General features: G+C 46.2%; 2 protein-coding genes across 3 annotated transcripts; both read right to left on the bottom strand.

Annotated features, from left to right (window-relative positions):
* Positions 1-995: 995 nt before the first annotated feature.
* sgf29 (SAGA complex associated factor 29) lies at positions 996-8,281 on the bottom strand. 2 transcript variants are annotated; one of them, XM_036147819.1, is made up of 10 exons: positions 8,145-8,280; positions 7,214-7,289; positions 7,064-7,139; positions 5,956-6,028; positions 5,773-5,837; positions 5,554-5,683; positions 4,274-4,420; positions 4,161-4,196; positions 3,370-3,532; positions 996-1,304 (listed from the first exon to the last, which is right to left on the bottom strand). In XM_036147819.1, exons 2-10 carry the CDS (start codon positions 7,277-7,279, stop codon positions 1,188-1,190), a joined length of 873 nt encoding a protein of 290 aa, XP_036003712.1. In that variant the 5' UTR covers positions 7,280-7,289; positions 8,145-8,280; the 3' UTR covers positions 996-1,187. The 2 variants fall into 2 exon arrangements, with proteins under 2 accessions (XP_036003712.1, XP_036003713.1); XM_036147820.1 differs by lacking the exon at positions 4,274-4,420 and having other exon boundaries at positions 8,145-8,281.
* An 824-nt stretch (positions 8,282-9,105) lies between these two features.
* On the bottom strand, positions 9,106-10,721 carry nupr1b (nuclear protein 1b). Its single transcript, XM_012852918.3, has 3 exons — positions 10,531-10,721; positions 10,306-10,441; positions 9,106-9,420 (listed from the first exon to the last, which is right to left on the bottom strand). The coding sequence occupies exons 1-2, from the start codon at positions 10,625-10,627 to the stop codon at positions 10,314-10,316; spliced, it is 225 nt and encodes a 74-aa protein (XP_012708372.1). The 5' UTR covers positions 10,628-10,721; the 3' UTR covers positions 9,106-9,420; positions 10,306-10,313.
* Between the last annotated feature and the right edge of the window lie 4,242 nt (positions 10,722-14,963).

Here is a 14,963-nt window from a genome sequence, read left to right as displayed (position 1 = left end):
AGTGATTGTACAATGTTGAAAAACATTTATTCACATTTTTTGGAACTTAAAAACACTATCCTGTATGACAAAATACATCAAACAGATAAAAATTAAGAAATGATTTCAAATAAATTTTCCACATCTGAAGCTCAGTGCTACCATCTGCTAATTAAAACACAGCGCCCCTCGTGGACAATATAGGAACTGCAGATTTTCAATTAAACGAAGTACATGTTTTTTTCAATAATTGTTTTATCATTCTCTTCCTTTTATCTCCTCCTTTCACCTTTTCTTTTTTCTTCTTGTTCTTCCTTTCCTCTCCTACTTTCCCATTATAGTGTCCATATCATTTGAGATATTACCCGCAAAAATCATAATAAAACTATTTACATTCATAAATCAAGCGGAGCACTATGGCAAAAGCAGTACTGCTCCACTCGTGAAAGTCAAATCTGATGAGCTCTTTTTGGCATTAAGACAACAATTCTTATTGCCACATTGCCAGACAGGACACTGGGAAAAAAAAAAAAAAAATATTTATATTTTTTTTGAATAATGATAATGCATTTAGCCACCGGGCCGGACTAAATTGTTTGGCGGGCCGGAACCGGCCCGCGGGCCGTATGTTTGACACCCCTGCTTTACAGTCTTTATTTACGCTTTTTCTCACTCTTTATTCGCACTAATGGGGAGAACAGCGCCCACCTCACCACCTCTAACAGGTGTTATTAAGTATAAATTATGCTGGGACCAGATGATGATTTCTCTACAGTCACTTAGGAACCAGAGAGACGCAGAGCTTGAAAAGCTGCGCCTCTGCTCATATAATCTGGGTTCTCAGTGCTTATAAGGTGCTATATTTCTTTCCTACAGCGTTCTCCATTTAGGACTATTATTGTGCTGAAGGCGTTGCAGAAAGTAATCATTCTCGCCGCTCTGACCACAAACAAAACGTGTTCAGAGACAATTTCAAACTCAGCCTTCGGCTTAGTAATTAACCACCAGAGCGCCCGTATTTTCAACTACTGTTTTATTTATAAAGTGTTTAATATTAAAACCATGACAGAGTTATAACCAGAACCAACGGCAGACATGAAAACAAACGATGGAGGCCTTTAATGGCTGACGGTCTCCTCCCTGCAGTTCCTCTTGTGGCCAGCAGGTGAAGGGGTCCAGTGAGTCGGCGCTCCGCCTCCAGGTGGCGCTCACTTCTTCTTGTTCTCCTTGCAGGCCACCACGTAGCGCTGGGCCACGTTGAGCGGAGGCGAGTAGCCGTCGGCGTAGGACGTGTCCTCGAACAGCACCGAGTAGTCGTCCTGAGGCTGAACACACACACGCCGGGTCACTTCCACCGTACCGACACCTTCACCTGAGCCAGGTGTGCTGGAGGCGGGACGCACCTGGAGGCTAGAAGTATTCACACCCACCCAGCCGGCCCGCGGCGTCTCAGACCTTCACGAGTTTCAGGGGGAGGTCATGTGACCGGAGCAGCCCTGCTGTCATCGTTACTACGGAGGACGATCTGAAAAGTGTGGCGGGCCCGTCTGAGTCGATCATGTTCAGAACCGCCTCTGGAAGCGATCTGAGCTCCAGCAGCTCCTACTGACCCATTGGTTCTGAGTCAGACTGCTCCAGCCCAGGCTGGGCTTTGACTAGGCCGCTCTAACAGGTGGAAACGCTGTAACCAAACCAGAGACGTCCAAACCTGTTTATCACAGCCGACTAAAGAGAGACGCTGAAAGAACCCGGTCCAGAAATGTTGGTCGGGTTCTTTCTGGGTTCCTCACATCAGCACGATGCTCGGTTATCTGGTTTCTCTGGATCAGCCTTGAGCTGATTCACACGCAGCATTTTAAAACAGTCAGAGCCTGAGAGACGCTCAGAGCTACACACACCGACACGTTCCACTGAAGATCGGTCAGACGGGAAATGTTGTGAAGCTTCAAGATAAAACGTCAGTTTAGAGGAAATAAACGAGCAGGAAGAACAACGGCGACAGTCTGTGGACTGATTTTAACCCAGAACAAAAACACACACTGGAGAAACGGAACTAACAAGTAAAATCTTCTTCAAATTAGTGTATCTGTCCTTGATTTGAGCAGATAAATAAGATGATCTGCCAATGGAATAACATTTTTTTCACAAATCATCTCCATCATCTTATTTCAACTGCAGGATGTCTAATTATCTTATTTTATGGGTGAAAATACTCATTCCATTGGCAGATGATCTTATTTATCTGCTCAAATCAAGGACAAAAACACTAAGTTTAAGAAGATTTTGTTTTTGCAGTGCAAAAAGAATAGACGTTGGTTAAGGAAGTGGAGACAATGTGACCGGGAGATTCGGGGGAATCCCTCAGCTCGCGTTCTGATTGGCTGGTTACATTCACCAGGCTGTGAGCTCATTTGTCCTCAGGGGGCGGTAGGATATCTGGGCGAGACAATCCAGCATGTTGTTTATCTCTGATCTGAGGTCAGAGCCTAGATGATGCGCAGGTTAAACTATCGCTGGTTTTATGGTGAGCTGCTTTCTGTCCATCTGCTCAACCTGAACTGATGGAGGGAGAATCATCAACAGATTTCACCATCAGACTGAAACGTTTTCAGGTTAAAAACCCAAAAACAGTCTGATCATAATGTTTTTGATGCTCCTGGCTACATTCAGATTAAACCACTCTGACATACGCAGTTAGCAAAGTTCCCTAAAAAAAAAAACACAGAAGAAGAACTTCCGTCTTTACTGAACTACAAAATAGTTTTCTACGTGTTTATTCGTCCTCTGAGCTGCAGGCTGGACTCACACGATGTTCTAATTATGGAACGTCACTGAGTAAAGCGACAATTTTGAGCTCTAACAGGTTTCACCAGGATCCCCGACAGATTTGCTTCCCGACGTATTTCTGCCGCTCGTTACCGTGGAAACACGTTTACGGCGCACACGCGCTCTCAGGTCAGTTTACAACATTCAGAATTAACTTATCCTGAGTGTTTATCTGCTTTAAACTGATCAGATTATCAATCAGCAGGAACCACCCAATCATTCTGACTCAGCTAAATCTGATCATCGTGTTTCTATGGCAACTTTTATTCACAATCAGAACTACTTTAATAATCTCAGAGGGAAATTATTCTGATTTCTTTAGTGCGAGGAAAAGGCGCTGCTCTGCATTCACACTGAGATCTGGACCCAGCAGCGGCTCCTGAAGCCTCCGGTTCTCCTGCAGGTTCTTTAGGAGGGTCAGAGTAACGGCCGGTACCGACGGTTCTGGACCGCTCCGTCCGCCCCTGAAACGGGCCAGCGTGTGGAAGCGAGGGGCGTGAATACTTCTGCGGGGCGTCCCGGCGCCAGAGAGCGGACCCGTGCGGGTCGGGCAGAACCACTCACCCTGTGCGGCGGCGTGTGGATCAGGGCCCGGTAGAAGCAGGTGGTCTGAGGGTAGAGCGCCAGAACCAGCTGGTCCTTGCTGAACAGCGCCTCAGGGTCCGTTTCTGGGTTGGCCTTCCACTGAGGCAGAGGGATGATCCTCCGCCGGCTCAGCGTGTGTCTCCTGAACCAGAACCACAACCAGAACCAGGGTCAGTCTACAGAACCGGAACCAGAACCAGGGTCAGTCTACAGAACCACAACCAGAACCAGGGTCAGGCTCCTGAACCACAACCAGAACCAGAACCAGGGTCAGTCTACAGAACCAGAACCAGAACCAGGGTCACAGTCTGGACTCTGACTGGATCCTTCCTGCCTGCAGCAGCTCCTCCACTGTTTCCGGTCCAGTTGGTACCGTTTGTTTCAGAACCTGGGAGGATGCTTAATGAAACCAGATTCTGACCCGTTTTGGACGAGTTCTCCTGGTCAAAGAACCACAGAAAGCTGCAGCAGCTGAAACAGAACCGCTGGAGCGGAACCGGTCCATCTGGGGCCGGTCCGGGTCTCAGCCTCAGCTGGAGCGGTTCCAGCTTCCTGGTTCTGACTGAAGGAGCAGCAGATGGAGAACCAGAACCTTCTGACCCAGGAACAGGTCAGGAGTTTCTGGGTTCCTTACCTGGACTCTGGTTCTGATCAGGTTCTACAACGTCTGCAGGTTCTGATCACGGCTCCGGGTCCGTGTGGAGAACCCGGCGGGTCGGACCTTAACGTCCGGTCCAGCAGAACCACGGAGAGAACCGACGTCTACTCACTCTTTGCCTTCCTCGTCGATGTCGTCCACCTCGTACCTGCAGAGAGAGCAGAGTCAGCAGAACCCCGGGCGTCTGACGGAACCGGGCCTGACGGAACCGGGCCTGGGCCTCACTTGTTGGCGGAGTGGCTGTAGCTGACCACCTCGGCCAGGATCCACTGCTCGTCTCCGTCCACCGCCTTCACCCGCGCCGCCACCTTGTCGCCCTGCTTGGCCACGTAGTCGCCGCTGGCCGGGACGGCGCCGCACAGCGGGGGGGGGCTAAGGGAGAGTCCGGGTCGGCCCGGAAAGGCCCGGTCGGTTAGCAGAACCTCACACAGACGCACCGTGTCCTACAGCCGGGTCCGTTCAGGTCCAACTGCTCCTCCGCCTGATTCCAGCCTCACCAGCAGATGTTCTGGTCTTCATCACTCCTCCTCCTCCTCCAGACCGCCATGCAGGAACGGACCTCTGCAGCTTCACGCTGAGAGGTTCTGCTCAGGAGAAGCTTCAGAACCAGCTTCAGAACCAGCTTCAGAACCAGCGTCTCCTGAGCGGCAGCCTGGAGCTCAGAGGACAATAAGGAGGAGAAAGAAGCTCCTTCTGTCCAGGAAGCAGCAGAAGTCTGCAGCAAAGTTCTCCAGGAGAACCGTCCTGCTGAGGTTCTGGAGGTTCTGGAGGTTCTGGAGGAGGATCAGGTCCAGAAGAAGCAGCAGCAGAACCAGACCTGCATCTAGAACCTGAGAGAACCAACATCTGAGGAGGAGGAGGAGCTGCTGGGCTGGAGACGGAGCGAAGGAGCAGTCAGGGACCTTCAGGCTGGACCTCGGTTCTGACGGAACCAGAACCCATCAGAACTGTTCTGACCGGGTACCAGAACCCATCAGGACGGTTCTGACGGTACCAGAACCCATCAGGACGGTACCAGAACCCATCAGGACGGCTCTGACGGTACCAGAACCCATCAGAACGGTTCTGACCTGGTACCAGAACCCATCAGGATGGTACCAGAACCCATCAGAACGGTTCTGACGGTACCAGAACCCATCAGGGCGGTACCAGAACCCATCAGAACGGTTCTGACGGTACCAGAACCCATCAGGACCGCTCTGACGGAACCAGAACCCATCAGAACGGTACCAGAACCCATCAGGACGGTTCTGACCGGGTATCAGAACCCATCAGGGCGGTTCTGACGGTACCAGAACCCATCAGGGCGGTACCAGAACCAATCAGGACGGTTCTAACAGTACCAGAACCCATCAGGACAGCTCTGACGGTACCAGAACCATCAGGACGGCTCGGACGGTACCAGAACCCATCAGGACGGTACCAGAACCCATCAGGACGGTACCACAACCCATCAGGACGGTTCTGACGGTACCAGAACCATCAGAACGGCTCGGACCGGGTACCTCTCTCCGGGTTTGCCGATCCACAGCGGCAGCGTCATGGCCGACTGCTGCAGCAGCGTCATCAGGACGCCGCGCCTCATGGTCTTCCTGGGCGGGTCGCTGTCGCTGTAGACTCCCGCCATCTTAGCAGCTGAGGAGCAGAACGTCTGTGAAGAACGGAGCTGACGTGGAAGGAGAGGAACCGCTGCACACGGAACCAGAACCAGAACCAGAACTTACCGATCCTCCTCTCCTCCAGCAGAGACTTGATTTCTGCGATCTTGTCCAGATCGTGGCGCAGGATGCTGACAGCAGAGAGAGGAACACAGAGATGAACCAGGAGAACCAGGAGAACATCAGGAAGTCAGAGGAGAACCTCAGGTACTCAGAGGAGAACATCAGGGACTCAGAGGAGAACCTCACCTGCACTCGGCCTCGGCGTCGGCCTTAGCTGTGGTGTACAGGCCCCTCAGTTTGGTTCGGTAATACGGAGACGCTGGAGGAGACAGAGGACACGTTAACCACCGACTGGAGGTTCTCCTGGAGACACAAGAACCAAGCAGAGAACCAAGAACAGGTCCACAGAACTCTGCTCCTCTTTTCAGGAGAACGATTTCCGACCAGGAATCAGCAGGATGGAGACAACAGGATCAGAAGATCAAAGATGTTGGATGGATCAAAACTACAGAGATAAAGTTCCTCAGAGAACATCTGGAAGGTTCCAGATGTTCCTCTGCAGAGCAGAACATCCTGAAACCATCCAGGGAACCTGCAGGAACATCAGCTTCAGCTGGACAGCTCTGATCTCTGATGCTTCAGACGGTTCTGCATCCAGAACCTTCATCCAGCACCAGCTGGTAGAACCTCAGGGAGCAGGGATTGTTCTGCAGAACCTTGGTCCAGCTCTACATCCAGAGTTCTCAGCCTTCACTGAGCAGAGAAGAACCTGATGTTCTCCTCAGAGGAGGTTCAGCTTCTCTGGGCTCAGAGGCTTCTGGGATGGACCACCATGGACCAGATGGTCCAGTTCTCCAGATGTTTGGTGGAGAAGGAGCCTCCAGTCCCTGCAGCAGGTTCTGAGATGGTAGGAGGCTGGATGATGGTCTGGATCATCTCCTCTGATGGAGGAACGTCCAGCAGAGGTTCTAGAGCAACAGCTGCTGCCTTCAGGACCACATCTCCTCCAGGATGATGGACCTCATTCCAAAGACCTGGCTGAGGAAGAGGAGGGTCCAGCTGGACCTGCCAGATGTTCTGACCGTCCCAGCAGGGACTGGTGGACCCCTGAAGATGCGTCTGGAGGAGGAGCAGCTGGAGGTCTTCATAGACGGAGATCCTGAAGACCTCCAGGAGAAACTTCCTTTGGATCGTGTTGCATCCTGAAAGCTGGAGATGGAGCTCAGCTCAGACCTGCAGGAGAACCTAAACAGAAGGACAAGCGGGTCTGGGCTGAAGGACACTAGATGTCCTCCACCTTCATCCCCAGACAACGTGGACCTTCAGTGTTTCAGCAGATGAACGTCACACTGACTCTTGTTCTCCGTCTGCATCCTCTCGTGTGTCTTCTGGATGTTGAGCAGGTTGTGTTCGCTGCGTGACCTCTCCTCCTGAAACAGCAGACGCCAGCGTCATTTAGGCCACGCCTCCAGACACCTGACAGGTGAGCAGGTCCTGAACTCACCTGCGTCTGTTTGATGAGCTGATGCAGCTCCGTCAGCAGCTCGGCGATCTTGGTGTCAGCCGACATGCCGGTCCTCCTGGAAGCCAGAGAAACAACGTTATCTGGAGGTCAGCAGGTGAATATATATATATATATATATATATATATATATATATATATATATATATATATGGAGGCTCAGCAGAGAGTGGACTTTCTGCAGCAGGCTGACGCTGTTAATCGGCCCTTTTTATGGAAAGTTATTCATGTTTTTATGAGTATAAACCCATAACAACATTGAATAAAAATGAGTCTTTGGGGATTTGTTGAAGTGCGACAGATTAACTGAATTATTATCTTAGTGTCTTCAGCCTATTTTTCAAAAGACTTCAAGTAGAAGCAGTTAGAAAAGAGAGTTTTGTTCTTGCTCTAATTAAAATGACTATTTAGCAATAAAAACTGATTAAGAGGGAAATTAAAAGCAGGAGATTACTCACACATTGTTATTTTATCTGATTATGTTTTATACCTTATATTTAACTGTTATAGTTGCCGTGGATTTTATACCTTGTGCTAAACTATTGTTTTAGTTGGGGGGGTAGAAATAAACTCGATTTAAATTATCCTCCTTTTTGATTTCTCAACTCATCAATAAATAATAAACACAAAAAGAAAATCAAGGTTATAAAGCATCTTTAAACACTAAAATATAGTCAAACACTGAGTGAATGTGTGTTGAATTAATACCGCTGTGAGGTGATTTAAAGGCCAAATCTTAAATGTTAAAAACCGAATAGTTTTAAATGCGGCTAGCTGCTGCTGTTAGAAATCAGAATAATGCCGCATGCCGTGACGTCACAGAAACATCATTCCGGTCTGAAACATTAATAAAACAATATTAACACTAATATATCTACAGTTTAGCTGATAAAAAGCTGTTTAAAACACTCACCGAGCGGGTTCGTTTCAGTGTTTACCAGCTACAAGCTAACATCAGATTAGCATCGACTTCTTCTTTGGCCTTTTCGGTTTGAGGCGCCGACAGCGCCACCTTCATTACTCAGGCCAGAGCGAGTATTGCAGCTTTGATCCTTAAAACGTTTTATTTTCCAGAAAGTTAACGTGTGTTTCCTCTGTGAATGCAGCTGCTCATCGTAATTTTAACCATAAAAGTTGATTCTAATGGAGCCATTAATCTGCAGGTCTTTGTCCTCGCACCTTTAACCCGTCCAAACACTCAAACTCATTTCCCTCTGTGGAGATGATAAAGTTTAATCTACATAATTGATTGTTAAGGTTTATATGCTCATTTCCTCCACTGGTTGGGTAGTGGTTCAGCCAATCAGCTCTCTCTGTTTCTATCCTGCTTAAGGCATTGTTAGGCTCATTAAACGTCCTCCTCACAACTAACATTTATTCAGGAGCCTCTCTGGGAACCTATGATGCTTTGTGGATAAATTTCTAATCAAGATAAAAATGTAGGAAAAGTCAGATTTTTCCTAAGAGGACGTGACTGAGAGCTACGTTTAGATTCTATGTAAATAGGGGTACAGGGGTTTTGCACAGTGAACGTGTGTCAGATAGTTTAATGAACACGTCACTATTTGTTAGTCATGTTATCAGAAATGAGCAATTTGGTCATGTGTGCGCTCCAATCTGATACTTTGAAATTATAGAATGATTTTCCACCATAGCTCAATTACTTTTCATGTCCAACATCTCAGGTAATCCAAACATTTCCTTTTCCCAAACTCTAGAGGCAGAAGATGGACCCTGGAACCATCCCTCCCTGGACCTGATCCCTTCCACAAACTTGTGTTCTTCTGTACAACATGCAAATTAAACAAAATACAAAGTAAATCGTTGCCACAGACATCTGCTGCAACTGATGGAAGGACCAGAGACTATGATGATGTGTTTAAAATCCTTTAATGGTAAAAATTGGCCTTATATATAAAAAAAGAAGCATTAAAAAGCATCTCCAAGCTGACACGCGTCATCTGCACCGCCGTGGTCCGGGTTAGTCAGGACTCTGGTGCTCGCCAGCAGAAAGGTGAGCACTTTGCAGACACCTGCAGCGTCATGAGGCCTGGCTCCACAGGGTCCCCGCCATGCCGAGGTTTAAGCCCTGCTCCAAACGGAGCCCAGCAGGCCCCTGCCATCCGCACGTCTCGATCCGTCGCCAAGGAGGCCGTGGTCAGTTACCGGGAAAAGCCATCCGAGCAGCCCTGGTAAAAACAAAAAAAAAAAAAACACAAGTTAGGCTGAGAAAGGCAAATCTGACCAGGCAGGGCAAAAGCAGGCCGTGGAGCTCTGAGCCGAGTGTTTATGGTAGAAATCTGAATCATCGTCAAAACCCAAACAGGTGAGAAACCTTTGGATCCTCAGACCTTTGTTACATTATGTCTTAATACAGCTTTAAGTTGTCTTAATGTTTCAGAAACGGTTCTTAACATTTAGAACATTTTAGATCTCTAAGGGTTAATGTGTGCAGCGTGGCAGGAAGGGGAAAGCAGCAGGACTTCATCTCAGCCACAACTTTCCTGATGATCCTTTCCTTTTTCAGCTTGTTTTAAACGATCATTAACAGATAAAATCTGAAACATGCTTTTAATCTAGTATTAACCGGTGCAGGCTGTTCCTGCCAAGGCCAAAAAACAGTTTGATTATTAAAGTCTTCAGAGCACGCAGAGGTTAAATTGGCACATTTCTGCAGGGAGATGTGAACAAAAGGTGCAGAGGTCACATTTCACAACAGAACCGCCCGGTTCTGAGCAGAACCGGTACCGATGCCAGATGCCCTTCAGATTAACTATGTTCCGTTATTATCTTAGTTTATTTAGCGTCAATAATAATAATAATAATAATCATTTTTATTTAACAGCGCCTTTCTTGACACTTAAGGTCAATTTACAGACAATAAAAAATAAAAATACAAAACTACAAATACAGGGAACATAAACAGTTATGAAGAGGGACCAGAACCAACATAAGGACCACTGAGAACATCTAAAATCAGTTTAATCATCTTTATTATCAGTGAACCGCCCCTCTGCTGCTGGTCGGTACCGCGGGGCTGATTTGGGTTTATTTAGTGGAAAAACTTGGTTTACCTCAGGCTTCACTCCTTGGCCTTTTTCTCGCTGTTCTGCAGCTTTTCCACGATTTTCCTCTCATGTCCTGCGGGGTTCTGTCGGTTCGTGTTCTCGCTGGCCTCCTTCTTGGTTCTGCCTTTGCGGGCCGAACCCTCTAAAGCGGAACACAGAACATTTGTTGGGTTTGTGCCGCCGTGGCGCTGCGCCATGGCGCTGCGCAGCGGCAGCGACGCGTCTCCTCACCTGCGTACTTGTCCGTCAGGTTGTAACAGTCGTACTCGTCGTAATGTTCCTCCTCAAACTTGGACAGCTTCAGGTTCTTCACGTCGACGTGGCTCATGGTCGCTGCGGCGCCTTCACAGACGGTGGGAAATCAGACAACTCGGGATGTTCTGGACTGTTCTGGTTCTTCTCCGGGTTTGTTTTCGTCTCCTGCCTCTGGGGGACTTTTATAGGTTTGTGCACACTCCTCCTCCTCCTCCTCCTCTTCCTCCTCCTTTCAGCCCAAACAAACAATTGTTGCATCAGAAACTCCAGCAGCTGCACGTCCAGCACGTTTGCAACAACAACAAAAAAAAAAAACATTAAAAATAAGCATAAAATGCTCATAAGTCTCACTTATTAGGGTTCACTTGTAACACACCGGTCATCTTTACCTCACATGGCGTAGAGTACTGATTTTAAACCATTCTGACTATTAATTTGGTCACAAACAAAGAAATTATAGTGACTGTTTTTAAAATTTATAACAGTTTAATTTCATTGTGACCAGATTATCAACCACAAGTCGAGTAATTTAATTATATCAAAGTAAAAAATAGTCAGAAATATGCGGGCATATTGCTTGTAATGAGCAGGCAGGACAAACATAGGCAGCAGACAACAATTAATAATCCACATGTAGATTCTGTTTTAGAAGGTGTGGCCCAACATTTACCGGGCCGTGTAGCATAAAATATCGTACCGGAACCTTCTACCAGCCAGAACACCAATGATGGCTGTTGCATGCAGATCATGGGCTGGCCTGGCTAGTCTGCAGACCTCATCACGGATCATCTGTTTCAAGCAGCAGCAGCTCAGAAACCTAAAGGTTCTGCTTAGAACCTTTAGGTGGCTTAGGCCTCGTACTCACGTAGCCGAGTCTTTATGAAAATGAACGAATATCTCCTCCGCATCAATCGTTCTTTAAAATGATATTTTACACATGGGATCGTTTTCAGATGTTTTCTTCCACACCACCCATAGGGGGCAGTGTACCAGCGCTGCGGTGGTGAGGCACCATCAGCGCCGCGTTGTCGTAAGCAACGGACCCTAAAACCTCCTTCAGCCTGGTTCACACGCAGACACACACAGTTCTCTGACGTAAAACAGCGTTTTCATGTGGATGGCAAGCAGAAACGCACCAAAATGTATCCTTTCCCCAGATATGCGGCTACGTGTGGACCGGTCTGGAAACTGATTTAAGAACATTTTATTTCTACCATATTTAGCATCCTGTTCAATTTACATTTTATACATCCTTATTTAAATCTTTATTTAAAAACTTTAAATCTCAGACATAATTCAAACTGAAAAAGGGCCAAAATTTCCTAATTTGTTGAATAAATTGAAACGACCATAAAGAGAAAATATTGAGTAATATTTCTCACCATGAATTAAACTGTTTGATTGCACATGACTAAAATGTTTGTACTTTAGATTTAAACTTCATCTTTCATGATTTACATCACTGGATTTGATATTTTAGTTTTATTTCATTATTAAAAATCACTTTTACACTTTTTTTGTTTCTAATCATGACCAAATTTAAACCACAATTTTGTATTTTTTGCACTTGTGTGAAAATAAATACAAAAAGTGAATGCATTTTACTTCAAAAACTCTGAATTTTCAGCTTTTAGTCATTTATTTATTTTCTATTTGTAAATATTAAATCTAACTTCCTGCATTGCTGATTAATTTGTTTTTATGTATATTTTGTATTGATTTTTCATATTTTTAAGAGCAATTTGGGTGGATTTTCAGAGTTTTTTTTTTCCATCGTTCAGATTTATTTTCTGGTCTTATCTGAATATTAACCTGAGCAGAAATTTTCTGGAGTCGTTTTATTTCTACCTTTCCATCAGAAGAGACTTCTCCCCTTGTTTTGTGTTTAAATAGCAGCAGCTGAGCTTTTCTCACGGCCCTGACCTCATTCACAGCTTCTGTTTGTGGATCAAACTCACCTAAAACCCTGAGATCTACCAGGAAGACTGAGAGCTGAAGACGTCTGGATGAAGTGAAACAAAGCAGCAGATTTCTCTGGATTTTCACAGATGAGTTTCACTCCTGACTCAAAGCAGACAACCAGCAGTGGCGACGTGTGTCTGTGCAAAGTTCTGCATGGTCCAGCTTCTTGTGGTTCTGAAGCAAACAGAACCCCGTGGGTCAGCTGATCCCAGACCAGCTCTGTCTCTGTGTGAAGGAAACGTTGGACTGGAAGTATTGGCCAGACGGATGGGCTGAAACACATCGTGGATCAAACTGATGAACTTTATTCAGATAAATGTGAGTAATGTGCATTTTTACGTGTTTAAGTGGGACTGAGAAGCTACAGGTTTGTTCTGGAAGAACAAGCAGCTTCAGACGAGACGTTTTCTGGCAGGAACGTTTGATGCGATGGTTCCTGCAGCCAGGAAAGTTCCTAGATGCTGCAGAGCAACATTTCTTCTGCAGGAGCTTCTAGCTTCCTTCTCCCTGTATAAGCAGATGAATGTTTGTCCTGCAGCCGTGTGATGTGTGCACAACAACACGTGTCAGGCGTGGAACGCAGCCAGAGTACACACAATGCTGCAGAGCAGGTCAGTCCTGGCAGATAGTGGTGAAATATTAACTCTGCCTGCAGCTTTTATCTCCTCTGGACTCTGCTTCAAAATCAGAAAGAAAACCGACGTGGATCAGAACATGCAGAGTTTGTTTTCATGCAACTTTCTGCACCCATCAGCAGCTTTTAGAGATTAGATATTAATCATCCTCTTTTAAAGGGCTGATTGCTTCTGAGCAAGATAAAATCTCTGATTAGACACTTTGCAGAGCGGATGTTTTGGTGATCAGGCCATTGGAGTCGACCAATCAGAGTCCAGGGAGAAATCAGCTTTAAAAGAAAACAAAAAGATAAAAAAAAACATCAAAAACACCACCAAACCCAGATCCCTGCCTCCACCCACTGGGGCTTAGAGAAGACAGAGCAGAGACACAGAAAGCACAGAAGCTCACATTGACCCAGGAGTACTTTCTATGTTAGAGAAGACAGAGCAGAGACACAGGAAGCTCAGAAGCTCACATTGACCCAGGAGTACTTTCTATGTTAGAGAAGACAGAGCAGAGACACAGAAAGCTCAGAAGCTCACATTGACCCAGGAGTACTTTCTATGGTAGATGGTAATAGAGGATGATCTGCCTCCCCTGATGATGTCACAGCTAACAGAACACCAGACCAGGTGTACCTTCTATGTTAAAAGCACTCTGACTAGAAGCTTTGTCACAAAGGAAAGTTTTAAGATTAGTCATAAAAGTAGACGTGGTGTCTGCCTGAGTCAAGGAAAAGTCTGGAGCGCCGATCTTTAGAGGGTTCTGTCACCGAGGCAGAACCGGCCGACAGCTGGGTCACTGCGGGGGGTTCTGCTTTGGTACCGCTTCAAAGACCCGCCTTAGAAAGACTTTTATGTTCATTTATTGAACAACGAGAAGAAGAAGTGATCAGCTCTGCAGCCAAATACAGACGAGGAGGAAGAAGAAAACGGACGAGTTCAAACTGGTCTGTTAAATAAATGATTTTTATTTTCTTTAAATATTATTCAGCATTTAATTTTATTTATTTGTCCAGTAGGCCTAAAAAATAAAGTTAATGTTGTGACTGGTTAATTTTCTAATACAGAAGAGTGAAAATTTCATTGTTATTATTATTGAGTTCCAGATCATTTTAAATGGTTTTTGTCCTTGTTGATGTATATAAGATTATCTGAAGTTTATTTAACTATCTTTCTAATCACAGAGAATCAGCTGACTTTAAACCATCTTGTTGTGTCCTTGGAGTCTCTAGGAGAGCAGAAACATTGAATACAGTCCGTCCAGGACCTGCAGAGATCTTTAGGTTCTGGTTGGACTTCCTGTTTAAAAATGTCTCTAATCCTCCATTTTGGTTCCTCTGAGCGATTTGGTGGTCCAGGCTGAAAGAAGCTGAAGCTACAAGTGAAAATGTTCGGTTGGTGGGTGTGTTAACCCGCTCAGTTCAGCACCCCGCCCCTCTGCAGACTGCAAAAATGGCCGAACGGGGTGGAGAGGAGGGGGCGGGCTCTTAAGGGCCTCCTTTAGATTTAAAGAGACGGCACCAAAACCAGTTGCTCTCAGACGCTCCTCAGAACCGGGGTAACGAGGGTAAATTAACGAGGACTTCAAAGCAAAGCGTTGCTGTTTATATAGACCAGAACTGGATGGTTTAAATGTGAAAAGAAATGATTTAAACGCAGGATCTGTCACCTTTAGCTGCGTTTAAAACTGTAACTAACAGATGATCATTAAAGTGTTTTCTGACTGGGAAATGTTTCCTTATGGCTATAAAATAAAGTCAGAGGAAGGAGCTTCCTTCAAACATTTCATTGTTTAGCAGTAATTTAACATGACCTGGGGTTAGTTTG

The sequence above is a fragment of the Fundulus heteroclitus genome, chromosome 16 (genome assembly GCF_011125445.2).
Source record: "Fundulus heteroclitus isolate FHET01 chromosome 16, MU-UCD_Fhet_4.1, whole genome shotgun sequence".
NCBI classification, from domain to species: Eukaryota; Metazoa; Chordata; class Actinopteri; order Cyprinodontiformes; family Fundulidae; genus Fundulus; species Fundulus heteroclitus.
Note: the sequence above shows the minus strand (reverse complement) of the source record. Positions and strands in the feature narration are given on the sequence as shown.

What these genes read in the sequence shown, in the direction of transcription:
- sgf29 (XM_036147819.1), bottom strand. Translation starts at nt 7,279, where the DNA reads ATGTCGGCTGACACCAAGATCGCCGAGCTGCTGACGGAGCTGCATCAG. An exon ending in AGCTCATCAAACAGACGCAG is followed by an intron (nt 7,140 to 7,213) that starts GTGAGTTCAGGA and finishes CTGCTGTTTCAG; the next exon opens with GAGGAGAGGTCACGCAGCGA. An exon ending in ATCGACGAGGAAGGCAAAGA is followed by an intron (nt 3,533 to 4,160) that starts GTGAGTAGACGT and finishes GTTCTGGTTCAG; the next exon opens with GAGACACACGCTGAGCCGGC.
- nupr1b (XM_012852918.3), bottom strand. Translation starts at nt 10,627, where the DNA reads ATGAGCCACGTCGACGTGAAGAACCTGAAGCTGTCCAAGTTTGAGGAG. An exon ending in CCTGACGGACAAGTACGCAG is followed by an intron (nt 10,442 to 10,530) that starts GTGAGGAGACGC and finishes GTTCCGCTTTAG; the next exon opens with AGGGTTCGGCCCGCAAAGGC.